General features: G+C 60.0%; 2 protein-coding genes across 4 annotated transcripts in view; one reads left to right on the top strand and one right to left on the bottom strand.

Annotated features, from left to right (window-relative positions):
• The window catches only part of RFX1 (regulatory factor X1), a 30,324-nt gene extending 13,129 nt beyond the window's left edge, over positions 1 to 17,195 (top strand). For 2 of the 3 annotated variants that reach the window (XM_082688304.1, XM_082688305.1), the window contains exons 3-21: positions 1,249 to 1,358; positions 1,567 to 1,650; positions 2,353 to 2,460; positions 3,263 to 3,379; positions 4,561 to 4,656; positions 6,138 to 6,232; positions 9,001 to 9,382; positions 10,853 to 11,034; positions 12,051 to 12,170; positions 12,256 to 12,371; positions 12,614 to 12,732; positions 12,821 to 12,930; positions 13,262 to 13,413; positions 13,494 to 13,591; positions 14,613 to 14,762; positions 14,863 to 15,071; positions 15,360 to 15,513; positions 15,593 to 15,638; positions 15,780 to 17,195. In XM_082688304.1, coding sequence (XP_082544430.1) covers positions 1,249 to 1,358; positions 1,567 to 1,650; positions 2,353 to 2,460; positions 3,263 to 3,379; positions 4,561 to 4,656; positions 6,138 to 6,232; positions 9,001 to 9,382; positions 10,853 to 11,034; positions 12,051 to 12,170; positions 12,256 to 12,371; positions 12,614 to 12,732; positions 12,821 to 12,930; positions 13,262 to 13,413; positions 13,494 to 13,591; positions 14,613 to 14,762; positions 14,863 to 15,071; positions 15,360 to 15,513; positions 15,593 to 15,638; positions 15,780 to 15,949 — 2,618 coding nt within the window. In that variant the 3' untranslated portion in view covers positions 15,950 to 17,195. Of the gene's footprint in view, positions 1 to 1,248; positions 1,359 to 1,566; positions 1,651 to 2,352; positions 2,461 to 3,262; positions 3,380 to 4,560; positions 4,657 to 5,025; positions 5,410 to 6,137; positions 6,233 to 9,000; positions 9,383 to 10,852; positions 11,035 to 12,050; positions 12,171 to 12,255; positions 12,372 to 12,613; positions 12,733 to 12,820; positions 12,931 to 13,261; positions 13,414 to 13,493; positions 13,592 to 14,612; positions 14,763 to 14,862; positions 15,072 to 15,359; positions 15,514 to 15,592; positions 15,639 to 15,779 lie in introns of all 3 variants that reach the window. The other variant, XM_082688303.1, reaches the window with a different exon arrangement.
• An 82-nt stretch (positions 17,196 to 17,277) lies between these two features.
• DCAF15 (DDB1 and CUL4 associated factor 15) lies at positions 17,278 to 25,024 on the bottom strand. The gene is made up of 13 exons (XM_082688339.1): positions 24,868 to 25,024; positions 23,020 to 23,117; positions 22,784 to 22,919; positions 21,975 to 22,081; positions 21,752 to 21,891; positions 21,498 to 21,668; positions 19,264 to 19,698; positions 19,087 to 19,178; positions 18,866 to 18,994; positions 18,683 to 18,768; positions 18,368 to 18,472; positions 18,166 to 18,281; positions 17,278 to 17,808 (listed from the first exon to the last, which is right to left on the bottom strand). The coding sequence occupies exons 1-13, from the start codon at positions 24,997 to 24,999 to the stop codon at positions 17,753 to 17,755; spliced, it is 1,803 nt and encodes a 600-aa protein (XP_082544465.1). The 5' UTR covers positions 25,000 to 25,024; the 3' UTR covers positions 17,278 to 17,752.
• Positions 25,025 to 26,198: the final 1,174 nt, after the last annotated feature.

The following is a 26,198-nucleotide window of genomic DNA, read 5'->3' on the forward strand; positions in this document are numbered from 1 at the left end:
TCTTTCTGTCTCCAGCTACCCAGGAAGACCCTAGCACAGCACCTGGGCCACTGGAAACACTCTAGTTACTCCTATTACTCCTTCCCCACCCCCTCCTGTCCTGCCAGGGGACCCCCTCCCCCCACCACGAGGTAGCACTGGGACCTTGGCTGCTGGTAGCAGACCGGAGGAAGGGCAGGCACATATGCGCCCCACAGCCCCAGCCTGTCCTCTGGAACTGCTGGGAGCAAGCGAGGCCTCATGGAGGGGGCGGGGTGGATGGTGTCCTGGCTGGGGATTGGGTGGGGGGGGTCTTCCATCCAGCATCTCTCAAGGACACTTGCCCTCTGAGCCTCTCCCCTTTTCAGCTCCCTTCTTAATCACTCAGTGAGATGTGCATGAAACTTGACCTGTGCCCACCCGATAGCATCTCCAGGTACCAGCCTCCCTCCTGACTTCATAGCAAGGCCCCAGCCCAGGGAGGGCCATGCTTGGGCCACGCCTGCGGGGAGGAGGGTGTTTATTCCAAGAGGGCAGCTGGGGAGCTCTGCATCTACGGGGTGGGGGATTAGCTCCCCAAGGTTGCAGGTATAAAGCCGCCCGCGCACCCTGCTGTTCCCAAAGAGGTGGGTGAGGAGTGAGGAGTGTGGGGCAGGTTCCCCTGGAGAGACGGGGGCAGGAGCGGGGTAGGGGCACCATGTTCTACGATTGCCTCTTCTCGGCTGCCTGTCAGCGTGAGTACCTGCCTGTCCCCCTCCAAGCCCCCTCCTGCCCCCGTCCCACTGAGGACAGGGAGGCTGGGGCCGTGGAGAGGGAGGGCATGCTTGGCCACCGGCTGGCAAGGCCTTCTAGGGTCACTCTTCGGACCATCTTCTATTCTTGGGAAGCCAGGAATCATCTCGAGGAAGGTGGCCCCAGCCCCTTGGTCCTTCTAGGGCAGCTGAGACTCCAGGTTAGGAGGCCAGTCCCTGACCGCCCACGGATCCTATCTGTTGGGAAAAGGGATCCAGGCCTCTGGGCCCCTGCTGCACCTTGGCTCCTCAGCCACCACTTCTAGTCTGGTTTTGGGACGAGGTGGGGTGGGTGGAGCTGCTTCTGCCTGGCAAGGACCAAAGGTCCTTTGGGCTCACCCCCATGGGCAGTGTTAGGGCTGGCCAGGAGGCAGGCAGGATTGCTGGAGAGGCCCGGCCATTCTCGTGGGTTCAGGCTCAGGTTCCGGGTGGGGGTAGGGACGACAGGCAGAGCTGACCCAGTGACCCGTCCTTGCAGAAGGCGCTATGCGGGCCAGTGAGACTGTATCAGAGGCCAGCCCAGGCTCCACAGCCAGCCAGACCGGAGTCCCCACTCAGGTGGTTCAGCAGGTGCAGGGCACCCAGCAGGTAGGACACACTCCTCCCCCCGGGGCTGGTCAGGAGCGTCCGTGAGGGGGCGGTGGTGACTTTGGTCACGGGTGGTTGGCTTCGCTGCCCCCTGTCTGCTCCCATGTTCTTATCAAGATGCCCACTTCAGCCCCCGCTTCCACCCACCTGGGCCAGGCCTCCCCGGGGAAGCTAGCGTGGCTCAGGTCCTTACTCCTTGTCCTCACAGCGTCTGCTGGTCCAGACGAGCGTGCAGGCCAAGCCGGGCCATGTGTCACCCCTCCAGCTCACCAACATCCCAGTGCCCCAGCAGGTAAGGCTGCCACACCCAGCCCTGGCCTCACAGTGCTCCCCCTGCCCCCACCCCCCACCCCTGCCCTGGGTGCACCACCAACCCCCTGTGGCCTGCGCAGATCTGCCCGCAGCAGCATCAAGGACAAAAGCTCTATCCGGGCGCCTCCCCACCTGCTGCCTCCGGCAAGTGAGACCATGGCAGTCAGGGGCCATCGGGGAAGGACGATCTGCACGCCTTCTCTTAATAGACAGAACTGAGGAGTAGCAGTGAGGAAGGCGACTTTCAGGTCCAGCCCCAGTGTCTCAAAGCAGAGAACCCAATGCCAGTTAGGAGCCAAGAGCCCATAGCCAGCACAGGGACTGTGAGTGCATGGTGGTGGTCTGTCCCCCAGAAGGCAGTGGGCAGGGTGGCAGGGCTCAGCACAGAACAGGACAAAGTCCCATCAGGCTTCAAGGGTGAGAGCCATCCCGCGTGGCCTGTGGAGCTGGGCTCCCCGAACACAGACCCTGACTCTGCCACTTACTGGTCCAGGACTTCTGGCAAGCACTCTTCCCATCCTGAGCCTCTCTGTGAAGTGAGGTTACTGTTAGGGCCGCACTGGGACTTGGGGGGCAGTTCTGTGAGCTAAGAGGTGTGCAGCACTGGGGCGTCGCCTGGGATGCTGCCCTGTGCTTGGGAAAACCAAGAGTGAACTGTGGTCCTTTTCCCTCCTGGTTCTAGGCTCTCCCCACGCAGCGTCTGGTGGTGCAGAGCACAGCCACAGGCGGCAAGGGTGGCCAGGTTTCCCTGACGGTGCACGGCCCCCAGCAGGTGCACTCACCGCCTGAGGTAGGTAGTGGCCCCACCAGCTGTGCCTGTACCTCCCCAGGTTGGCCATGTACCCCCAGCATACACCTGGAGGGGTCCCTGTCCCCCAAGCCCACTTGTTCCTCCAAAGTCCAGCCCCACTCAGGACGGGTAGAGGCTCCTCAGACTACCAGGGTGGGCTCTGGGGTCCCCCTCCCCAAACACCAGTGAGGATGTCAGAGGCCGGTAGGCCACAGACAGCTGGGAGCATGGGTGGCAGCATCGGGAGCTTGGGGTCAGGGCCCCAAGCTCAGCCATTTCTCCTGGGGGATGCTGGCCGGGGCTCTGAAGCCTTCTGAGCCCAGTGTTTTCTGTGTGAAACAGCTGATGATACGCAGTGCCACAGTATGGCCCAGAGCCAACAGGGACCTGTAGTCAGTCTGCCTGGGGTCAGTGCCTGGTGCCACCACTCAGCTGTGTGGCCTTGGGACATCCCTTCCCACACGTGCTTTAGCACGTCATCTGTTAAGTGGGGATTCCCTCACCTGAGGGCTGCAGTGTGTCTGATTGTGGCAGCAATGGGTGGCCTCTGAGCTGAGGCCATCTTCGCTGGGGAGGATGGGTCTACCAGTACCTCTGGGCCGGACCCCCAGCTTTGCCTGGGAGGGATCGGGGCAGGAACTTGGCATTCGGATTCATGGAATTTGACCACTTTCCAGTAGAGGAGGTTGAGATCTCTGTGGCTTGCCACCCGCCCCCAACAGCTCTTGGGCGAGCCCTCCTGAAAAGGGTTTTGTCAGGGCCTGGGTGCCCAGATGACACCCCGTGTCTCCTTCCCTTGCAGCGGTCGCCAGTGCAGGCCAACAGCTCCTCCAGCAAGACAGCCGCGGCCCCCACGGGCACAGTGCCGCAGCAGCTGCCGGTCCACGGCGTTCAGCAGAGTGTCCCCGTCACCCAAGAGGTGCCAGGCCAAGGCGGGCAGTGGCTGGGGCAAAGGGCCCTGGCCAGGCAGCCTCTGCAGCCTCCTTAACTGTCTGTGGGAGCTGTGGTGGGGAAAGTTGGTGGGAGCCAAGCAGATGGGGGGACAGCCTCAGCAGAGCCCTCCCCCGCAACCCGGGCCATTGGCAAGCGCCACTATCTCACTCCAGACTCAGCATCCTCATCTAAATAATGGGTTCTGCCCTGGGAACCTGGGGGCAGGGCGGTTGGGGCTGCTGGGAGGTGAAATCTGGTCCTCATTTGGGGGGCGGCACCTAACACTGGGCTCTCAGCAGGCGCTGGAAACAATGAGAAAAGATGCAGCCTCTTTGGGCTCAGTTGCCTAGAGGAAGCCCCAAGGCCAAGTCCTGGCTTACCCCCCCCCCGCCCCCCCAGGGAGCCCAGCGGGAGGCCCAACCTGCAAATCCATGGCCAGTCTTTGGGAGGGGGAGAGGCTCTTCCTCGGACTACAGGGTGGATTCTGGGGACCCCCAGAGTCTGTTGCTCTGAGCTGCCAGTCATGGCAGCTGGAGCAGGTTAAGCGGCAAGGCGTCTCTGCCATCTGGTTGTTATCAGTCAAGTTGCAGGGTTCCAAACCCTTCGGAAAACCAGATGAAAGGCATAGACTCTTCCCCCAAAGGAAAGCACAGACCTCATCCTGAAGGATTCACAGATGTTCCTGCCAGTACCACAGACCCTCTGACCCTCCAGGCCTGGATCTGAGTCCTAATCCACCGCTCAGCAACCCCCACATCTGCCCCCAGCCTCTGCCCCTCACTGTGGGCCCTGATGGTGATATCAGGATTCCCGGGGCACCGTGGGGACGTGGGGGTGTGGGATAACCCATGTAGAGAGTAAGGGGGGAACAGCAAGGACTCCCTCAGACCCAAGTTCAACTTCAGTTCTGACACTTCCTGTGGGCCTCACTCTGATGAGCCTCTGTTCATACGTGTAACTGGGCACCCAGAGTCAGTGCAGTGATAAATCTAAAAGGCACTTGGTGAAGGGTGATCCGGGAAAAGTGGCAGAACGGTGGCCTTTCCCACCAGGCTGCCCTGACCCTTACATGAGGAGTTCATGTGGGCGTGGTGTCAGGGTACTCCGGCATGGGTGGGCCACCAGGGCACCACGGTTACCAGTCTGACTTGCCTTTTCCCTCCACAGAGGTCCGTGGTCCAAGCCACTCCACAGGCGCCCAAAGCCGGCCCTGTGCAGCAGCTCACGGTGCAGGGGCTCCAGCCAGTTCATGTGGCCCAAGAGGTGCGTGTCTCCTCCATCTACCTGGAGGCAAAGTGGGATGGGGCCCTGGCTGGGCTGGGGAGGGGTGCAGTTCTGGCAGGCCGCAGGGAGGGAAGGGAGCTGGGGGTCCTCCAGGGCCCCAGCCCTGCCCCAGGCTCCACCTGGGGCTGTGGGCTGCAGACTCAACCCTTCCCCCTCCCCCACACACACCTGGCAGTTCAAGGGCTCAGGTTTTGCTAAGAAAGATCTGGCTTCTCCCCTTCCACAGACACCGGGTGGGAGATCTGTCGGGTTGCTGCGTGAGCTCAGCTACCCGGTGGGCGGCGGAGGCCTGGAACCCCGCCCGCGGCCGCCCCCGGTGACCCCCCAGTATCTCTGTTTGTCCTCCAGAGCTCAGGCAGTCAGTTTCCCGCTAGGAAGGCAGAGCAGCAGGAGCCCCGGCCCACGCCGCCGCCGGAGCCGCCGCCCCGGCCACCCACGCCCGGGCCCCGGTCGAGCGCGCTGGCCCCGGAGCCGCCGCCGCTCCAGTCCGCGCGCAGCGGCGAGGTCCCGCAGCTAGGCAGCCCCGAGCCGCCGCCGCCCCATTACGAGCCGGGCGCCGAGCAGTGGGTGGAGCTGGTGGGCGTGCTGCCCCCGCACCTGCTCCTGCCGCAGCAGAAAGTGGTCTTCGAGCCACTGCCCGGGCTCCCGGCCCGAGCCAGCCCCGACCAGAGGGTCAGGATCCAGAGAGTCCCCCAGGTGCTAGTGTTCGGCACGGCCGCCACGGCCCTCAAAGTAGGTGGCGGACTTCTGGGCGGGGGGGCATCGGGCGGGCGGGGGCGGGATCCGCCGGCCCCGGCCCGCACCCGGCCCCGGGCTGCCCGTCAGGCGCCCCCAACCTCGGCGGGGCCAGTCTGGGGACCCGCCTCTGACCCCCACCCCACCCCAGGCAGGTTCCTGGTCCCAGGCTTCGCTACCATAGAGGGTGGGGGATGGAGTGGGAAACTCAGGCCCCGCCCCCGAGGCCCTGTCAGTGATTCCAGGCTCCGTCCCACAAACCCGGGCCCCACCCCTGAGCTCTGACTCCGCCCCCAACATCCTGTACTTAGTTTCCAGGCTCCACCCCTGAGGCACTGTTTGTAGTTTTCAGGCTTTGGCTTTGACTTTAGCTTCAGCGACAGCCATGTCCCAGTGCTTGGCTGTCCTCCTGGGGTCCAACTTTCATGCCCACAGTAGGACCCTGGGGTCCCCTCAGGCCCCACTCTTGCTGTCCCCAGCCTAAGCACAGAGTCCTGGCACTCCTGACAGACCCTCACCCGATTCCCAGTCCCGGTGGAGAGTGCAGTCCCTGCGCCTCTGACACCTGGCCCTGTCCAGGATGTGTTCAGAAAGCCCAGAAATGCAGCCTTCCAGCCGGGGAGCCAGGTGTCCTTGCGAGCTTGGACAGCCAGCAGCCCTTTAGGGACAGAGGCAGAGGAGCTGGCCCACCCCTGACCTTCTGTGTGCCCTTCCTCCCCTGCCAGGTGCAGCAGCTCCAGCAGGTGCCTGTCCCACACGTGTACTCCAGCCAAGTGCAGTATGTGGAGGGTGGTGATGCCAGCTACACAGCCAGTGCCATGTGAGTGGGCAGAGGGCTGGGGGAGGGGACGGGAGATGGAACCTTGGTCTGCCCAGGGCCCTGCTAGGACTTGTGTGTATGTGTGTGTGCACACCGGAGTCCCAGCGCCAAGCGTGACAGGGGCTGGTGCTTCCCAAGGATAACCTACAGCTACCAGGCAGGGGGAAAGCGGAGGGGACCCTCACAGCTTCGGAAAGGCTGTCATTGATCTAATGATACCTGGTATCATTTAGGGCTTTGGAGTCAGATGGGCCTGGTTTTTAGAGAAGGAAAAAGAAAATTCCATTTTTACAAGACAGAATTTCTTAAGAGGGAGTGGGAAACAGTAAAGAGGAACTCTTCACGGCTGACCCCAACCCTGCTCCAAAGGGGGTGCTGTGACCTGTTTCTTCGTTTCCTCCCAGAGATACTCTGAGAATAGCAACTACCCCCTTTTTTGTGCAGAAACAGGCACAGTGTTCTGTCTCTTATTTCTTCTACCAGCGGTGTATCTTGACGCTCTTCCATGTTTCTCTGAGTAGCCCCCAGTCCCCCTGCCTAAACGGCTGCGTGGTGCTCCACTGTGCAGATGGAGCGTGAATGACGTGGCCAGTGCCTGCCCGGCCGACCCTCGGTGACCCCTGACCCCCGCTGCTGCACACACACATTGTAGCATGACCGGGTACCCCAGCGGGCGGATGCCACGCCTCAGGCCTGCCCTCGCACCAGCTCTGGCTCCCTCTTGCCCTGGATCCTCCACCCACTACCTTCCCTCTCCTATCATCTGTAGTAATGATTCCAGGATTATAGTGATTGTTGTTTTAATTTTTGGAAGTTTCCCTTGGTTTTCTTTACATTTGTCGTTGTTGTTTTCTTACATCCCCACCTTTGTCCTAAGTGGGGCTGATGCTAGGGATTTGCTCATAGAGCAACTTGGTCCCGGGGTCATGATGCTGTGGCAGATCCCAAGGGTCATGACCCTGGCACCTGAGTCATGGTCATGGTCATGGTCCATGGCATCCACCTACCTCATAGCTCTATTGATTTATTTCTGGTGCTGCCAGTCCCTTAGCCTTGCAGTTGCCCCCTAGGGCCTCCAGGGGTGTTAGAAGCAGAGCTGAGGCACAAGCCCTGGCCCTGCAATACCACTCTGGCTTCTTCTGCCTCCCCTGGTAGCATCTGTGGTTTGCTTCTGTTCTTCTTCCCACCGTGATTGGTACGTGTGATTGCACGTAGCCCCGCATTGCCATCAGATTCTTCTGCTGCGCGAAGTTGTTAGGAGCAGTGTGTCTCTGTCTGTCTCTCGCAGTGGATTTTTACTGGGTGCCCAGCCCTTCGGCAGCAGGTTCCCCAACCCCCGGCCAAAGCCACAGTCCCTGCACCTCTTTCCCTGGCTCTGTCCAGGCCGCATCCAGAGACGCACACATTCAGTCTATCATTCAGCAGATAGCTACCAAAGTCGTATTTTTGGAGCATGTGTTGCGTGGGGGTGGGGGCTGGGCCGGGCTGGGCCAGGGGTGGGGTGGAGGGGGCACTTGATGGTGCCGCTTCAGGCCATGCACTGTTGGTGCTGCTCAGTGCCATTTCAGTACGCGTGGACTGGGGTGCTTTTATCTTGGTGTCCATCAGGCTGGAGGCTCACCTCGGTGACCACGCCTTCTGTCATTCCCCACTAATCCCAACACCCCCTCCCTCTCCTCACTGCCCCCAGAGGCCTATAAGTCTCCTCCCCCTGCTTCCTTCGGGAGACTCCCAACAGTGCCTTTTGAGGCAGGCCCCACCTGGCCAGCCTTGCTTCCTTTTTGGATTTTTAACATTTAATGTTATTTTTAGTCACTAATATGTTAAGAGGGCTCGAAATCGAAACTGTGCCCCCACAGTGTCTTATGAGACACCTGCCACCCTCCATGGGCCCTCCACCACCATGGATGGAGACGGGGATACGAAATGGCCCTCGTCTCCCCCCTCTTCCAGAAACCTCATCCTTCCGTTTCCTCACCTCTTCCGTTCACCTGACAGAATTTTCTGGAGCTGCTTCTTCGGCAGGACCTTCCTCTTTCTCTCTCACCCATCCATAGGATCTCGTCACCTTTCTCTTAACATTCCTCCAAAGATGGACCCAGTTTTCCCACTCTTGCGACGACCTCAGCCTTGTGCCTGCATTCTCTGACCCAGGTCCTGGGACGGCTTGAGGACAAGGCTCCAGGTCACGATGTCGCTGCCTCAAAGGGACATGCATCTGCACACCAAAAGTCATCACTGAGTGGCTCCCCAGGGTGGCCACTGGATGCAGACATAGAAACCACCCCCCCTTCCCCAGCACCCCCCTCCTGCCTTGTTTACCACCTGGGCATGGCCCACCTTCTGCTGTGTCCTCGATTTACCTTCGTGCTTGCTTCTCTGGCTTCCGCACCACCACATCAGCCCCCAGGCAGGGCTTCCTCTGTCTTCCTCTGTTGGGTCTGCAGTGCCTAGAACAGTTTTCAGCATACAGTAGGTACGTGACTTTTTTTTTGTGGATTGACTGAAGCGTGTGGCCTGTTCCAAGTTACCTAGCCATTCTGTCTTGGCTTCTTCACATCTGACACGTGGACTCCCATGCCAGGGGCCGCTTTGATGATTAAATGAGAAATTGTGCCCCGCCAAGCCCTCGGGGGTGCCTGGTCTGGCACAGATGACTGTTGGCTGCACTGGGCTACTGCTCCTTGCTACCTTCCTGGGAGGGGTCTGCCCCACAGGAACCCTCTGGCCCTCTGGCCTTCTGACTCCTCCCTCTGCTTCTCTCTCAGCCGCTCCAGTACCTACTCCTACCCAGAGACGCCGCTGTACACCCAGACAGCGGGCACCAGCTACTACGAAGCCGCGGGCACCACCGCCCAGGTCAGCACACCTGCCACCTCCCAGGCGGTGGCCAGCACTGGCTCCGTGCCCATGTACGTGTCCGGCACCCAGGTGGTCACCAGCTCCACCAGCAGCGGGGGTGGGGCCAGCAGTGGTGGCAGCGGCGGCAGCGGCGGCGGGGGAGGCAGTGGCGGTGGCGGGGGCGGTGGCAGCGGCGGCGGCGGCAGCGGCGGCGGCAGCGGAGCAGGAACCTATGTGATCCAGGGCGGCTACATGCTGGGCAGTGCCAGCCAGTCCTACTCCCACACCACCCGTGCCTCGCCAGCCACTGTAAGTGCCAAAACTCGGGGCCCAGCAGAGTCTGGCAGTGGGAGGAGGGGGGCTGTGGGCTGTGGTGGCGGGTGGGGGGAGCGGGTGGTAGGGGTGGGTGAGTGATCAGTCGCCACCATCAGCCACCGTAAGCGTTGCACCAGAGTTCTCAGATGCAGGTATTCTGGGATCAGATCCTTGCTGGGTAGCCTCAGACAAGTTACTCAGCCTCTCTGGGCCTCAGCTAATATGCATGAAGCTGTTAGAGCGGTGCCCCAAGAAGCGTTGTTTCCTGGGATTATAGCTGATGACAGGTATAGAGTAAGGGGAGGGAGAGGCAGGCCCCAGCATGGGGGGAGCTGCCCTGAGCAAGGTTCTTTGTCCATCTGGAAGGCAGTGAGATAACCTCTCTCCGCCCAGACATGGGCTTATCTGGAGTCACTTGGGGGAGGGCCCCTCACTAGCTCTGTGACTATAGATAGTTCAGGGCCTGGTGGTCCCATGGCAGTCCTCGTCCTTTTGGACCTTGGGGTCTGGAGTGATTTTAACTGGGGCCCTTTGACATAGCAATGCATCCTGGACCACATAATTAAGACAGAAGCTTTCTCAGAAAGTGGGCAGACTCTTCCTTATGCATCCATGTAGCCTGGCTTCTAGTCTCTCGTTTTAAGTGCTGGCTGTGACCCACCTAACTGATTTCATGACCCCGTAATGGGGTCCCTTCTGGGTCCTTTCCCAAAGTTTGCAGACATGCTTCACAGAACAGTGCTGTCCTAGAGAACATTCTCCATTGATGGAAATGTCCCCTCTGTGCTGTTCAGTACAGAGACCTCTGGAGTTTGTTTTTCTTTAAACTATTTTGATATAACTGTAGATTCATAGGAAGTTGCAAAAATAGTACAGGGAGATCCCTCTGGGCCCCGCCCCCCAGCTCCGTTACCCATCTAGTTATGTTTTTTGTAACTGCAGTACAGTATCCAACCAGGAAACTGGGCTTGGAACCGTGTGGGTGTCTACTTGTCTTTTTATCGCGGGTGTACGTTTGGGAAACCACCACTACGGTCAAGATGCAGAACTGTTCCATTGCCACAAAGATCGCTCTCCTGCTCCCCCTTCGATAGTAACCCCCGCTCTCCTCCCTCCCAGCAGCCCTAACCCCCAGCAACCATGAATCTGTTTCCCATTTCTATAATGCTGTCATTCTGCGAACGTTCAGTGACTCATCCTCCATGTGACCTTTTGACATTGGCTTTTTCCACTCAGTATAAGTAAATTTAAATAGCCACATATGATTGGTGGTGACTACATTGGACAGTGCAGCTCTAGAGAATTCCATGGGATTTAGTCCCCCCACCGTGATTATGATATGATGTCCCCTGCAGTGTGGCTGTCAGGATCACAATTGGAAATAGGTACCGAGAGCACTTCACAATGAGTACTCGAGAAACTGAAGTGATTCTTAGTGTTCTTCTGTCCCTGGTCCGGCCCCAGGTTCAGTGGCTCCTAGACAACTATGAGACGGCAGAGGGGGTGAGCCTGCCGCGGAGCACCCTCTACTGCCACTACCTGCTGCACTGCCAGGAGCAAAAGCTGGAGCCCGTCAATGCCGCTTCCTTCGGCAAGCTCATCCGCTCTGTCTTCATGGGCCTGCGCACCCGACGGCTTGGCACCAGGTGGGCCACCCACCCCTACCCGAAGTTCTCCACGGCCACATTTACCACTCTCGTGCCCTCCTTCACTCTGCTCTAGCCCCACTGGCCCCTTCCTCTGATACCCACACACTCCTACCCCAGGGCCTTTGCACCCGCTGTACCTTCTCCTTCATGCGCTTTTCTCCATCTCGTTACTCAGATGCCCCCTGGCCTAACTAAAACAAAAGCCTTCCCACTCCCCGCCTCCCACCTCCCTGACACTCCCCACCATCCCCTTCCCTGCTTGCTTTTCATCCTTACTACGGAGCACCATCCCACATGCCTTTTGTGTTGCTTCTCTTGTGGCTGATCTGGCTTCCAGTGCTAAAATGCACATAACTTGAGGGTGCAGGCACCATACATGGTTGGTGCTTTAATCAGGGCCTTCAAGTCTGGATTCATGTAGGAGGGAACAAGGGGCCCTCCCCTGACCCCACACTTCCCTTCTCCTTCGCAACGCTTACACCTCCCTGGGGTGAGCCCTGCCCATCTCTTGGGTCCAGTTCCCTTCCCGGCTTACGTGTCACCTCATTCACTTACACGTGCATAACCCCTGGGCAGAGTACTGTGTGTCTCTGTGCCACAGTTTCTTCCTCTGTCTCCAGAGGGTGCCAGGAGCACCCTTCGTAGGACAGGGTTAAGGAGCGCGGGGATTTGTATATGCTAAGGGCTCAGAGCAGTGCCTGGCAATTTGTTGTAACTAGTCATCGTCAACAAGTACGTGCTGACTCCTGCCCCGTGCCAGGATCGGAGGTCGAGGAGTTCTCCAGACACTGGCCCTGTCTTCTCAGAACTCAGTTGGTACACGGGACCTCTCTTGGCACCCACAGTCCCTGTACTTCCCCAGCACGGCACCCCTGGCTCCGTGGAACGTGGGTCTTTTCCCCAGGCCATTTGGCCAGGGGGAGACAGATGTGATGCGAAGGTCCCCGGTGGACAGCTGGAGGACCCCCAGCTCTCAGCCTCTGCCCAGCTCTCAGCCTCTGCCTCCCTCTCAGGGGCAACTCTAAATACCACTACTACGGCCTGCGCATCAAGGCCAGCTCGCCCCTGCTGCGGCTCATGGAGGACCAGCAGCACATGGCTATGCGGGGCCAGCCCTTCTCGCAGAAGCAAAGGTAGGAGGACGGGGCCAGCCCCTGGGCTGGTGGGCGGGGAAGGGCGTGCTGGCCTGTCTCAGTGCTCCAACCGCCCCTTCTCCAGGCTCAAGCCCATCCAGAAGATGGAGGGCATGACCAACGGTGTGGCTGTGGGGCCGCAGCAGGCCGCTGGGCTGTCTGACATCAGCGCCCAGGTCCAGCAGTACCAGCAGTTCCTGGGTGAGAGCGCTCTGGCCCATGGGGTGGGGTCTGGGCCAGGGTCTGGGCCAGGGTCTGGGGCCTCTGGAGAGAGTGGAGGTGGTTCGTCTGCCTTCCCGGGGCTGCCTCATTCCCCACTGCCCGTGGGGGACCCCCGCTTGGGAGGAAAGCTATGATAACTTGATAAGACCCCAGGGAGAGGCATGAGGGGGGCAGGCAGGTGGGAGGATGAAGGGCCTCACGGCGCCCCCTCCTGCCTCCAGATGCCTCGAGGAGTCTCCCTGATTTCTCAGAGCTTGACCTCCAGGGCAAAGTCCTCCCCGAGGGCGTTGGGCCTGGGGACATCAAGGCCTTCCAGGTCCTGTACCGGGAACACTGTGAGGTAGGGCAGCTGGGTGAGTGGGCATGGGCGAGGGAAAGCCATGCTGCCGCCCGCCCCCATGTCCCTGAGCATCCAGCCTCCCCCACAGGCCATTGTCGACGTCATGGTGAACCTGCAGTTCACCCTGGTGGAGACGCTGTGGAAAACCTTCTGGAGATACAACCTCAGCCAGCCCAACGAGGCACCTCCACTGGCTGTGTGAGTCCCTCGGTGGGAGCGGGGAGGAGGGAGAGAAGGGGGGGCCCGGTGAGAGTCAGCACCCAGGGGTGGCCAGAGCTCAGACATCAGGTGGAGGGGGGCATCTGCTTGATCCCTGGGGTGTGCGGGGTGCACACAACCTTCCGACCCCCGCTCCAGGGCTTGTGTATCAGTCTGACAGCGTGTGGGGTAGTGTCCCCCGCTAAGCTGTTTCCTCCCTGCAGTGGGTGCACGCCCGTGCCTCATGTGCAGGGTACAAGATCCCCAGCTGACCCCGGGGGCATCGGGGCCCGTGTCAGCCTGACCTCAGGGCTGGGGTGGCTGTCTACAGGCATGACGAGGCTGAGAAGCGGCTGCCCAAGGCCAGCCTGGTGCTCCTCTCCAAGTTTGAACCAGTGCTGCAGTGGACCAAGCACTGTGACAATGTGCTGTACCAGGGCCTGGTGGAGATCCTCATCCCGGACGTGCTGCGGCCCATCCCCAGTGAGTGCAGGACGGCTGCCCCACCACCGGCCCCATCCCCACGTGCCACGGTCCTGATGAGCCCCCGCTGCCACCCACAGGTGCCTTGACCCAAGCGATCCGGAACTTTGCCAAGAGCCTGGAGAGCTGGCTCACGCATGCCATGGTGAACATCCCTGAGGAGATGCTGCGTGTGAAGGTGAGGGTGTGAGGAGGGGGTCTGGGCACAGCCTCACAGGCGGGGGCTGAGCGGCCAGCCTGGGTGCTGGGCCCAGCTCCTGCCACCTGGCTGTGCAGCTGTGGGCTGGGGGCCTCCCTCTCCTCGCCCTCATAGAGGCCCTAGGATTTGTCCCCATGCCTCTTCCCTCACAGTGATCTTCGGGTTATCGTCTTTACCCCCTTCTGAAACACAAACCCTTTGTGGTGTTTTTGTACACAAAACGGTATCTTAAAAAAATAAAAACCAAATGCAACTTGAAGTAATTCTCTTCAGGCAGTTTCAATAGGGGGGCGGGAAACATAAGGGAACAGAGTAGTGGCCCTCTTCGTCAGTGCTGCGTAATCACGAAGTATGCTGAAGTACTCTGACGTGAGGAATTAGATGGGCTGTGTCTGCTCTTGAGCAAAAAAATAAAAGGAAGAGAAGGGGGTTTTTGTCGTCTTTAAAATGTTAATGAGACGGTTATACGGAACTGGGCCTTGAAGCATTGGCCCTGGGCACACTGGACAGGGGTGAGGAGTGGGGAGGTGGGAAGAGTAGAAGCTGGAGCCAATGAAAAAATGAGCAAATGTATTCATTCATTTATTCAGCATGCATTTATTGAGTACCTGCAGTGTGCCAGCGTAGTTCTCAGTGCTGGGAGCACAGCAGTGACCAAGATGGACAACGTTCCACCCTCCCTAACCTGACATTCAAGGGAATAACAGTTCGAGCCCTTTCTAGGCAGTGTCTTCGGTGAATTTCTCGTGTCCTTTCATTAAAAATAATGACGCTGGTCAGACACATTATATTGATTTTTTTTTTTTTTTTTTTTGGTCCCTCACTTCGGGTGTCCACCCTAAATTTGAAAATCCCGACCCCTTGATCCAACAAAAGCAACGACGTACATCCTCCCTTTGGGGAGAAAGAAAGGCTCAGAGAAGTTGCAGCGGCTGGGGTAGGGGATGGGGGGGTTCTCACCAGCCCCAAGCACATCTGCCCCCCCCCCCGCGCCCCGCAGGTGGCAGCAGCCGGCGCCTTTGCGCAGACGCTGCGACGCTACACGTCGCTCAATCACTTGGCGCAAGCAGCCCGCGCGGTGCTGCAGAACACCGCGCAGATCAACCAGATGCTGAGCGACCTCAACCGCGTGGACTTCGCCAACGTGCAAGTGAGTGCGGGACAGGGCCGGGGAGCGCGGGGGCGGCGCGGCGGGGGCGGGCGGGGGGGCGGTGGCCGCTGAGCCACGGGCATTTGCCGCTGTCCTCCAGGAGCAGGCCTCGTGGGTGTGCCGCTGCGAGGACCGCGTGGTGCAGCGGCTGGAGCAGGACTTCAAGGTGACCCTGCAGCAGCAGAACTCACTGGAGCAGTGGGCGGCCTGGCTGGACGGCGTCGTGAGCCAGGTGCTTAAGCCCTACCAGGGCAGCACCGGCTTCCCCAAGGCCGCCAAGCTCTTCCTCCTCAAGTGGTCCTTCTACAGGTGCGCTCCGGCTCGGCGAGAGCCGGCGGGGAAGGGCGGGGTGGGAGGCCCCTCCTCCTGGGGGCGGGGTCTCGAGCCGGCTCCTCCTCTCCGAGGGCTAGCCAAAATGGGATGGGGAAAGAAGCCATTCCTCCTCGCGGAGTTTGGGACCAGGAAGATCCCGCTTCCTTGGAGCTCGGGTCCCTTTTCACCAGGGCAGGGGTCTGTTGGCAGTGGGCAGAGTGAGGACCCTGTGCTCTCACCGCGGGGTGGCATCGGGCCTGACGGCCTCCTCTCGGCCGCCCGCAGCTCCATGGTGATCCGGGACCTGACCCTGCGAAGCGCTGCCAGCTTTGGTTCTTTCCACCTCATCCGGCTGCTCTACGACGAGTACATGTACTACCTGATCGAGCATCGAGTGGCCCAGGCCAAGGGCGAGACCCCAATCGCGGTCATGGGCGAGGTGCGCGCGGCGGGGCGCAGAGGGCGCGGGCGGGGGACCCCTTGGCGGGACCCTCACCCCTTGTCTTGCCTCCTTGCAGTTCGCCAACCTGACCACCTCGCTGAACCCCCTAGACCCGGACAAAGGTAGGCGGGGCGGGGCGTGTCTCTGTCGTGGGGCCGAATCCCAGGAGCTGCAGACAGGGCGGTGGGGATGGAGGAGGCGCCGGCGGTGCTCTGGGGGCGCCGCTGCCCCGCGCTGAGTCGGGCCTCCTCTGTGTGCCCCAGACGAAGAGGAGGAGGAAGAGGAGGAGAGCGAGGATGAGCTGCCGCAGGACATCTCGCTGGCGGCCGGCGGCGAGTCGCCCGCTCTGGGCCCTGATGCCCTGGAGCCGCCTGCCAAGTTGGCACGGACAGACGCGCGTGGCCTCTTCGTGCAGGCGCTGCCCTCCAGCTAAGCCCGCGGCCTCCCCTGCCCCGCCCGCCCGCCCCCGCCGCCCATCCACGCCAGGGTCCCTCACAGCTTCTGTGGCTTCGCTGTCACCGGTCCAGCCTCGGGCGGGGAGGGGGCCTCCAAGACAGGGAAGGCTAGGGGGTCCCTGCCCCCAGTGGGGGCGGCACAATCACAGGGCCAGGCGGAGCCGCAGCTGCAAACTGACACACAAGACGTGCCTTAAGGAACCCGCCGCCGTGCCCAGGTGCCCCGTGGGACAGCCAGCTAGGCTCCTTGGCCCCGAAGGCCTCAGCATCTCCCTCCCCCAGCCCCACCCTCCCCTGTCCCAGGGGGCACGCAGGCAGGCCCCCTCCCCTGTGGAACTGTTAACTTATTCAGCTCGCTGGCTTTGCACAGTCTGTCCCGGACCCAACCCTGAGCCCCAGGTGGGCACAGGTGGGTATCACCTGGGGACCCCCACTGTCAGCAGCAGCCCCGGGACCCCTCCCCCCAGCAACCCCACCGCTCCCCACTCCTTGGTATAAGTGCAATTAAAGCCGTGGGTGTCGCATCTTCTCCAGAGCTGGGCCCTCCCTTGCCCCGCAGCCCTCAGGAGGGCACTGTCCAGCCTGGTTGGGGGGAGGGCGGCGGGGGGCACCGCCTCCAGCTTCCAAAGAGCAGCAGGCTGGGCTGGGGGTGGGAGCCCAGAGGGGCCTACTGCCAGCAGTGGGGCCCAGAAGTGCCCACGCCTGTCCCAGCCCCAGCTAGGGGCTCGGCTCCCAGATCCAAGACCCCAGCATCCCAGGCCACCCGCCTCTGGTTTGTAATGGAACCTCTGTGCTCCTTCTCTCCCGGGAGACTGTGCTTCTCCTCCGTGCAGTGCGACCCGCCCCCCACATGACTATTGTGCGATTTGTGAGCCGCCTGAGCGGAGTTGGTAACTTGTTGGTTTTTTTCCAACCATCATGGCCTTATCTGTTCCGGTTTTCTCAGTGTCTTCAACCTGTGAGATAGATGTTTATGGCAAAAAGCAAAAAAACAAAAAACAAAAAAAGACAAAAAAAGATCTGACCTATTGTATAAAAATCACTATTTTGTGTGCTCCGCGTGCTACAGCTTTTGGGGTGGCCCCCCGACTTCCCCTCCCCACTCCCTCGGGGCCCCCCCTCTCCTGGCCGTGAAAGTGTCCACGCGTGTGGTAGTCTAGTGTGCCGAGCTGTTTTCTACCTTTTTGTAGTCTTTCTTAAAACACAATAAATTCCGCTGTGGTATGTGGCTGCTGCTGACTCACGGGGCCTTGGGGCTGGGGACTCCAACTGGGCCCCGAGCGGCAGTAAAGGGAATTCAGGGAGGTTCAGAAATAAAACATTTATTACATGAAGAGGAACGAGGGGCAGAGGGAGGGGATGGCCACAAGGTCTGCCGCCACAAGTAGGGGGGAGGCTGAGGCAGGGGAAGGGGGGGTCCATTCGGCCTCCCTGGGGGGCAACGTCCACACCTGTAGCCAAGGAAAGGGGCAGATGCGCAGAGAGCAAGGGCCTGTGCCCAGTGCGGGGTGAAGGTGGGCGCTTGAGGCTGGTGGGTCAGGGGGCTCCCTCCCTCTGCCCCTTCCCAACTTAAATAGGCATAAATAAGAAGCGTCCAGACTCTCAGGCCACGAGGGGCTGCCCCGCCCAGCTCCCTTCCCCGCAGCCTAACACGAGCGCTGGTCCGTCGGTCGGTCGGTCATCGGTCGGTCGGCCGGCCAGCCGGGGAGAGGCTGCCAGGAAGGCAACCGGCTCCCAGGCCGCGGAGGTAGTTGGAGTCAGTGTCCAGAGCGGCCGGGCCCTCACAGCACAATCCACGTGTATCGCTCACTGTCTGCCAGAACCTTCAGCGAGCACCCTGCAAGGAAGGGGCAGAAGGGAGCCATGAAGTCCACAGGCCCAGGCTGAGGGGAGGTGCCTGCCTCCTGCCCTGATGTGATTTGGGCCACAAGGTTCCAGAAGGCAATTACCCTGCTGAGTTCTGCAGGCCTCCCCCCGGCAGCTACCCAGTAGAGGTCTGCTCAATGAACGGACTGGCTGGGGGTCCCCAGGCGCCACAGCTGCCAGGTCCTCTGCGAGCCTGCCCTTCCCTCCCCTCACTCCATTCATGGCCAGTGGACTCCATTCAGGAACACAGAGGAATCCACACCTGTTCTAGACCTGACATGGTGCCAGAGGACCTCAGTCCTGACCGTCATCGGGTCCCAGGGCCCACCTTTGTGCAGCGCCTCGTTGGTCATCCTGTTGACATAGCGGCCGCTGCTCTCAGGCACCAGCCACTTCATGACCATGTCCACGCAGCTCTTGCGGTACGAGCTCCAGACACTGCCGCTGAGGGCAAGGGGGTGAGGGCTCTCATCACCCGGGTCGCCCACCCCGGTCCCTGGCCCCCAGCCCTGGCCCCAGCCCCACCTCACCTGGTCTGCCCCTTGACCTCAGTGAGGTCGCCTACACTGACTGTCACGAAGATGCCTGTGTTGAGGTCCCATGCCACCTTGAGGCTGGTGTGATAGGTCTTTGGTCTGCAGTGGGGTGGGGGGCAAAGGAGAAAGGGCTGGGACCCCGGCAACCCTGAGGGTCTGCTCTCTCTGGAGCAGTTACGGTGTGCCTGGTCCAAGTTTTGGGGGCAGGGAAAGTCGTCTCCATCCCCGCTTGCCCACCCCCACAGAAGAATCTGAGTGTGGCTTCCTGCTGGGCAGAGACGGGGGCCACCTCTACTCCCACCGGCTCACCGGAGCTGGCCCTCCTCAGTTGGGGATGGGAATGCCAGGAGCAGCAGGCCAATGTTGATGAGGACTTGATTGGTTTCCGGGCAGACCTTGGTGGGGGCGGGGCGGGGACAACAGTGACAGCTATTGAGGTGACGCCCAGAATACAGAGTCCCTGGGCCCACCCTGTCCCCTCCCCAGGCCCACCTCCAGGATGACAATGTCATAGTCGCTGAAGGAACAAAACTGGTGGGCCCAGGTGGCGTCATGGCGGATGACCTCATTGATGACGTATTCAAAGTCCAGTGTGAGCTGCTCCACCGTCAGATACTGACCCTGTGGGTGGTGGGGAGGGGAGGGTTGCTGTAACTGCGACCCCAGCAGGCTCCCAGGGGCTGCCCCTCGGCCTGCCTCCCACAGGCACCAACCTGGACGGCAGCCCGCTCCCGCATGGGCCGCAGGTTGCGGCCCCGGAGATCAGTCACCACAAAGGGCAAGGAGATCTTGTCATCCTCAAACTCTGAGGGCACAGGAATTGGGAGTAGGGGTGGGAGGGGGAACTTCCACGCCCAGCGCCCTGCCTGCTGCGTGGGTTCCTGACTCACCATCCTCCGGTTCTGTCCCTTCGCTGGACCCCAGCACATAATACAGCTTGGTGTAGTTGACGTAGCCCGGCTCTGGGGCCGGTGCTTCCGCCGCTGGGGGGCTATCTCGGGGTGCCACCTCCCCGCCTGGGGCCAGGGGCTCTGAGGGCAGACGGCAGCGGCTGCCCGAGGGCCCTGGGCAAGGGGGTGGCCGGGCTTCCTCCAAGGTCCCCCCCTTGGCCTCCCTGGCCCTGCGGAAGATGTCGGCCACAAACTCCTTGGCTTTGGCGATGGCAGGTGAGGGCTCGGGGGCCCCAGGGGGCCGGGCGGGAGCTGCTTCAGGGCAGGGGCTGGGGAGGGCAGGGGCCACCTCAGGGCTCTGGGGCCCAGGGGGGCTCGGGGGTGCTGGAGGGGAAGCGGTGTGGTCATACAGAATTTGGCAGAAGCTGCTCTCGCCTGAAACAAAAACAGAGGGAGGTAGGGGTGCTCAACAGACGAGTTCAAGTTTAGGACACTGCCAACCTTCCTAACCGCCCTAGGGCTGCTTCTTAGAAATCCACCTTGAGGAGACCCTCCTAGAAGACTTACTTATATTGAAAGATCAGTCAGAAACACTCAGGAAAAAGGCCTTGTACATGCACGTGTGCACATAAATGACACTTTCATTCAGACTTCAATTTTGAGCATTTACCGAATGCCACACACTGAGGACACGAGTGGAAAGCCACACAAATCCCTGCCCCTGGGCGGCTGACAGTGACAAAAGCTAAAGATCACCGAAGTCTGAGTTTCCTACACAGCCATTCATTGTTCCCAAAGGGAGCTGACTGGCTTGGGCACTCAGCAGCCAAATCCCAGGCCTCCGTCGCTGTCCGCCTGACTAGGGACTGGCTCCCCTCTGGGAGCGTGAGCTCAGCATGGAGAACCCTGAAGCACAGAATGAGCAGCACCAGGACCTCTGCCCGCACCACCTCCATAGGGCCCCCCACAATCAATCTTGAGCGGGGAGGCTGTGTCCTCCCAGTTCAGAGACTAGAGACCGAGGCTCAAGGAGAAACTTGTCCAAGGTCACGCTGCAGGACAGCACGAACCAATGCGCTCCTGTCCACCAGCACAGAAAATGGCCAAGTCAAAACTCACTGTCCCTCTGTAAGTGGTAAGGTGTTAGACATGGGGGACAGTGGCCCCCTCACCCCCGAATGCGTACAGCTGAGTCCTTTCCCACGTGACCCTTCCTACAGGGAGCCACAGCCACAAGTCCAGGGGTATGGGCTCAGCCAGCCCCGGCTTGTTGGGGGCTCACAGCCTGATGAGGGGCAGGGCCTTGCCCACAGTGGCAAAGGCGGCTAGGGCCAGGAGGCCCCTGGATGGGCCCAGAAACAAGGCGCCCTGGCTCTTGCTGATGTGTGCACTCCGTTATATACATTTAATTCTCTCTTCATATCCACTCCCCTCCCCCTCCCAGGGGAAACCATTATCATGTAGTTAGTGGGTGTCTTCTCATTTGACTGCATTCTTGCAAAATCAAAACATTTTTAATTTATATGTGAGTGGTATCATTATCCGGTTATAGGTCTCCCTTCGTTTCATCTGCACTCAAGCACATCTTTAAAGCACGCTCCATGGTCACGCGTGCTGGGGCACCCACTGAAACTGCTCATCCAAGAGAACATCTGCCTTGTCTGACCTCCCTGAGCCCCAGGGATGGAGCTCGCAGCCCGCAAAGCCTTGGACGTGGTCAGGCACAGGACCGCTCACATGTGCGGTCCTGAGAGAGCGGCGGTGGGGGAGAAAGCGAACATCCCCACCAGCCCGTACCACTGTCCAGCTTCTTAACTTCAGCCACTCTGTCAAGGGACATCACCTTGTGATCTCCAAAAATTGGAAATTTTTGGAGAGAGCACTGTGCCGTGCAGCATGGTAGCCGCGACCACATGTGGCTTTTTGAACTCAACTAAAATGAACTGAAATTAAAAACTCAGTTCCTTGGTCACACGAGCCACTTTCAGTGGCTACTAGGGGCAGCTGTTGCAGATATAGACCTGGCAGATATAGACCATCCCAGCCCTGTGCTAAGTTCTAGAGAACAGCGCTGGGGTGGAGCATAGCTAGCTTGAGAGTCCATATCCCTGCTTTCCAGCTGAGTTACCTTGGACAAGGGACTTCACTTCTGAAGATCTCATTTGGGATCAGGGGACTGGGGGCTTGGAGGATTCCAGAAGGCACCAGGCCCGTCCTCAGACCCAGGGGCCTACCTGCCGAGTGGACGGAGACGGCGCAGGCCACTAGGGAGTAGCTGGTGTTGAGCAGCACCACCTGGTCCTTCTTGAGCTGGAAGGCGGGCTGGAAGGTGGGGAAGGGGTAGACCACCTGGTACTTCGTGTGCAGTATGAAGCCATGCCGCAGGCACTGTGCGCTCGGGTCACCTGCAGCAATACACGCACTGCGGGCTCACGCGTGGCCTCGGGGCAGGGAGGCAGCCCGCACCCCGAGGCCCCCAGCCGCTCACCTGGATGGGCCCGGCTGGCTTCCCGGCAGGCGGCACAGCGGCCTGGCGGTGGTACCGCCACGGTGCTGATGTAGATGTCTCTGTGGTTCTCGTCACTCATCATCATCATGTTCATGAGCATCCCGTTGGCTGAGCGGGTGCTGGGGGCCAGCATGCCTTCAGCAACCTGGCCCACGCACCGCCCTCCCCGGGTCCCCAGGCCTCCCATGTCCCCAAGTCTTACTTGAACCCAAAGACGATGACCTTGGAGGCGTCACTGGGCCACTCGCACACGGTCAGGTACAGGTCGCTATAGATCTCCTCATCCTGGAAGAGCCGCACCTGCCGGACCTGAGCAGCACGTTCAGGGTCGGTATAGGATGAGAGCAAGTAGGGTGGGGGTGCGTAGGGGACCGAGGATGCACAATGCTGGGCAGGAATTGGAGCTGGGGCTGAGCTGGCAGGAGCAACCTTTTGGGTGGGGGGGGTGGCTCGACCCAGGGAGTCCCAAGCAGCTCCTACACCACACCCCTCTGCCTTCCTGAGGACAGGCTGGGGAGGCTCCCCTTAGGAGGAGGGGAAACAGGGAAGCCGGCCTGGCAGAGGAGGAAGCTGAGGAGAGAGCCCAGCCCCGAGAAAGGGGACTCTGCCAGACACATCAGATCCACACGCTATCCACCCCGAAACCTGTTCACCTTTCCGAGCTCATGTGTAAACTGGGGTAACAGCACTCACCTCCTGGGGGAGGGGGGTTCAAGGAGTCAAAGTCAGGGTTAAGTGCACAGACTAGCAAAGCTACCAGGTCCCACCTGGCCTGAGCCTGCTGTGTGCTTCTTAGGCTGAGTCGAACCACACGCAAGTGCTACCACCTACCCACTTTCAACTATAAAAACGGCGGCTGCACCTGGTTTGACCTAAGACACGGAATACTGACAATGACCCTTGGAGTAGAATTTCTCCACTTTACAGACAAGGACTGTGAGGCTCGGGGGATGCTGTGATCTGCTGGTCACGTTGCTGGAAGGGATAGCCCAGCCCTGGGCCCGGCCCTACCAGCTTGAGCTTGCTGTGGACGTTGAACTCCCACCAGTACAGATGATAGATGTAGAAGGAGAAGTCATCATCCCCACTGCTGCTGGTGTATGAAAGAACATAACGGCCGCACTTGGAAAAGCCCAGGAAGATGTGTCTGTGGGGGCAGGCAAAACAGCCAGGTCAGGACCGACCTACCACCCCACCCAGCCACCCCCCACCAACCCCCACCCCATCCCAGCCTCACGCAGCCTCACCCTGCGTAGAGAAAGTCCTCATCCACAATGTTCTTGAGGGAGACGCAGACCCTGGGCGGCAGCTTCCGGAAGAGGCGAGGGGAGAGCTGCCCACTGATCTGGGGAAGGGGTGGCCCTGGCTCTTGAGGCACCATCACGCCCCAGTCCCCTCACCTAAAGCAGAGTAGCACCCCCAGGGTCTGGCCCAGACACACAGGCCCACTTCCCAACAACCATGACGGTCAAGAGCAGTCCAAGCTCTGGAAGGTGGGAATAGCTGGGGAAGATGGATCAACTGGGCCTCACTTGAGCCTCCCCTTCCACCAGGGACCCATGCCCTGGGCCTCACTTGAGCGTCCCCTTACACTAGGGACCCATGACACCCTCCCAGTCCCATATCTCTTCAACCTCAGAGCCCCTCTTGCCCAAGCACCCAGGTTCTAAGGACCGGCACTGTCATTACCCCCCACCCCCAGGAAGGTTTCCCATTCACCCTTGGCCACAGTGTGCCACTGGCTGCCTTCCTGAAGGCTTCTTCATGGTACACTGAGCTGTAGGTGTCCTTGGCCACTAAGGAGGCTTGACCAACTGAACTCACCAATCCCTAACCCATTAGCCTACACACACAGTGCTCAGAACCTTTGAGAGGGCCCTGGCCTCACCTGGGGACCTACTGAGGCAGAAGAGGGGCTAACCAGTGACCTTCCAATTCCTGCCCAATTCCCCCTTCTCACTTAACCTAGCCACCTTCTAACCATCTCCCTCATCCCAAAAACTTCAAGGAGGGGACAGGCAGGCACAAGCTGTGTAGTAGGGGATCAGAGCACCCTGGGTCCTACAGCCCAGTCTGAGTGAGACACTTGGCCTTACCCTCAAGAGTACTGATGGGAAAGAGACCTATCTAGCGAGCTCCCTAGCAGATGAGGGAGAAAGCCCACTCCTCAAGGGGATGCCAGTCTTCTGGAACAGCTCTGTTGGTGAAGCCCAGGCTGACCGGGGAGACACAATCCCTGTCCCAGGAGCTTCCAAGCTAAGGGTGGAGCCACAGCCCAACCCGGGAACAACCAAGCTGAAGGCGGAGACAGTCCCTGCCCCAGGATCTCGTCAAAAGGAGGAGACACAGCACTGCCCTCACAGAGTTCCCAGACTAATGGAGAAGGCACTTTCCCTATCCACGGGAATATAGTTCTGCCCAGGTTGCTGCTGACCTGACAGCAGATTCACATGTCTGCCCTCCCAGAGCACCCCAAAGGATGCGGGAGAGACATGCTGGCACGTTGTGAGTTTACTGTCTGATGGAGAAGGCAGAGCGGTGCTCAGGGAGCTCCCAGTCTGAGGGGGAAGACCAGGCTTTCTCCAAGGAGGTCGCTCCCATTCAGTGGGGGAGGCAGACACAGGTACAGGAATTCCCTGCTCCCGTGCGGTCGGAGCCGGGACAGAGAGAGGAACAGCAGGCAGAGGAAGCCCAAAGCCGGTAGCAGGGGCTCCGCCACGGGGGTGGGAAAGCTCCATAACGGAGGGGCCATGGGAGCAGGCTTTTGAAAAATGAGTCTGACCCTGGATCGCCCCCTTCCTCCTCATTCCTCCAGCGACCTCCCTCTCTCCAAGCCTTTTCTCAGCCACCACACCAGCCTTTCCATCAGAGCCCCCTCCCCCGGAATCCGCCCCCAGTCCTCTCCATCCAAACCCCCGTCCCAGCCCCCTCCATCCAAGCCCTCTCCCCCGGGCCCCGCCCAGCCCCCTTCCTCCGAGCCCCCTCCCCCGGGGCTCCGCCCCCAACCCCTCACCCCGCGAACGCCTCCTTCCCTCCGCCTCCCTCGTCCCTTCTCCCCACCCTCCGGCGCGCTCCTCCAAGACTCCAGGCCTTACCTTGACCCGCTCCAGCTGCTTGAGGACGTGCTCCCGCCGCCGCCCTGCTGCCCGCTTCCCCCCGGCGCCCCCGGGGCCGCCGCCGCCGCTCCCGGCCCCGCTGTTCCGCTCCGATTTCGAGCTGGGCGCCATTTTCACCCCCTCCCTCCACTTCCGGAGCAACCGGCCTTTTTGTCCCACCCCCGCCGCCTCCTCATTGGCCCTTTCTCGGCATTGCGGCCGGTCGGTTGGGTGAAAGCCCGCATTCGGGGCCTCTTCCCGCTAGGCCTGTCCATCATAGCCACCTCGGCCCTTGATTGGTTGAGATGATACAAACCCTGTGGTTCGCCGCCGTATTCCCGCCTTTCCGCAAGGACGCACCCGTCAAGAGGCCCGGTTTACACCCCTTGCCGAGGCGACTTTGACCGGATAGGCGAAGGCCCCTATCCCTCTCGGCGGCGTCACGCCCCACTGTGGCTGGTGGGTTTCCATGGAGACCGCGGGCGGTCCAGGCCCGTGGGCGGGGCGATGAGAGCCTGTGGTCCAGACCGGGCCGGAGTCCCCACAGCGCCCTATCCAGATGCGAAGAGGCCTGGCGACTATCCTGGGGCCCTCACAGGCCGGGCCAGGCCAAGGAAAGATGATGTTAACGATAGCATCGATGGCTTCTAGAGCACAAACCATGTGCTAGACATGGTTCTAAGCTTACAACAATTCTATGCAGTAGGTCACTGTTGTGCCCATTTTACAGATGACAGTAATAATTGTTGAATGTCTGCTAGAAGTATCATCTTTTTGTGGCGTTTGCTCATTTAATCTTCGCAACAGTTTTGCAGATAGGTCCTTTTATTATTATAAATAATACATTTATAAATAATAATCTATTACTCCAAGGGTCATTTCATTCTCATGAAACTGAGGCTTACAGCGTAGTGCTCCCGAGTACCTGACATGCATATACCTCAGTTGTAACTATAATCAGGGAAGAAGTGAATGGATCTCAGACTTCTCGTTTGTCCAGCTGCATGCATTCATTTAGTCAACAAATATTTATTGAGTGCCTACTATATTCTAGAGCTGGGGAACAAGACAGGTGATAAAGAAGGAAATGGATTTTTGGTTATCTAATTCCAGGTAGGATTAGAAATCAAAGGGAAGGAAGAAGGCTGCTCAGGGCAGTCATAGAGGGGCCCTGTGCAGGTGAGGAAGAGGAATATTCCAACAAAGAGAAAGCCTTCAGAGGAATGAGGGTGACATGACTGAGAGACCACAGAAAGTCCAGTTTGGGCCAAAGCAGGAATGAACAAGGGAAAAAATAAGCAAGGAAGACACAAGGACAGGAAAGCAGGCAG

The sequence above is a fragment of the Mustela nivalis genome (assembly GCF_964662115.1).
Source record: "Mustela nivalis genome assembly, chromosome: 1".
Classification (NCBI taxonomy): domain Eukaryota; kingdom Metazoa; phylum Chordata; class Mammalia; order Carnivora; family Mustelidae; genus Mustela; species Mustela nivalis.

Excerpts from the sequence above, each read along its gene's own strand:
- DCAF15 (XM_082688339.1), bottom strand. The coding sequence starts at position 24,999 with ATGGCGCCCAGCTCGAAATCGGAGCGGAACAGCGGGGCCGGGAGCGGC. Across the intron at positions 22,920-23,019 it reads GAGGACTTTCTCTACGCAGG|ACACATCTTCCTGGGCTTTT; the intron begins GTGAGGCTGCGT and ends CTGCCCCCACAG. Across the intron at positions 19,179-19,263 it reads AGGGACAGAACCGGAGGATG|AGTTTGAGGATGACAAGATC; the intron begins GTGAGTCAGGAA and ends CTGTGCCCTCAG.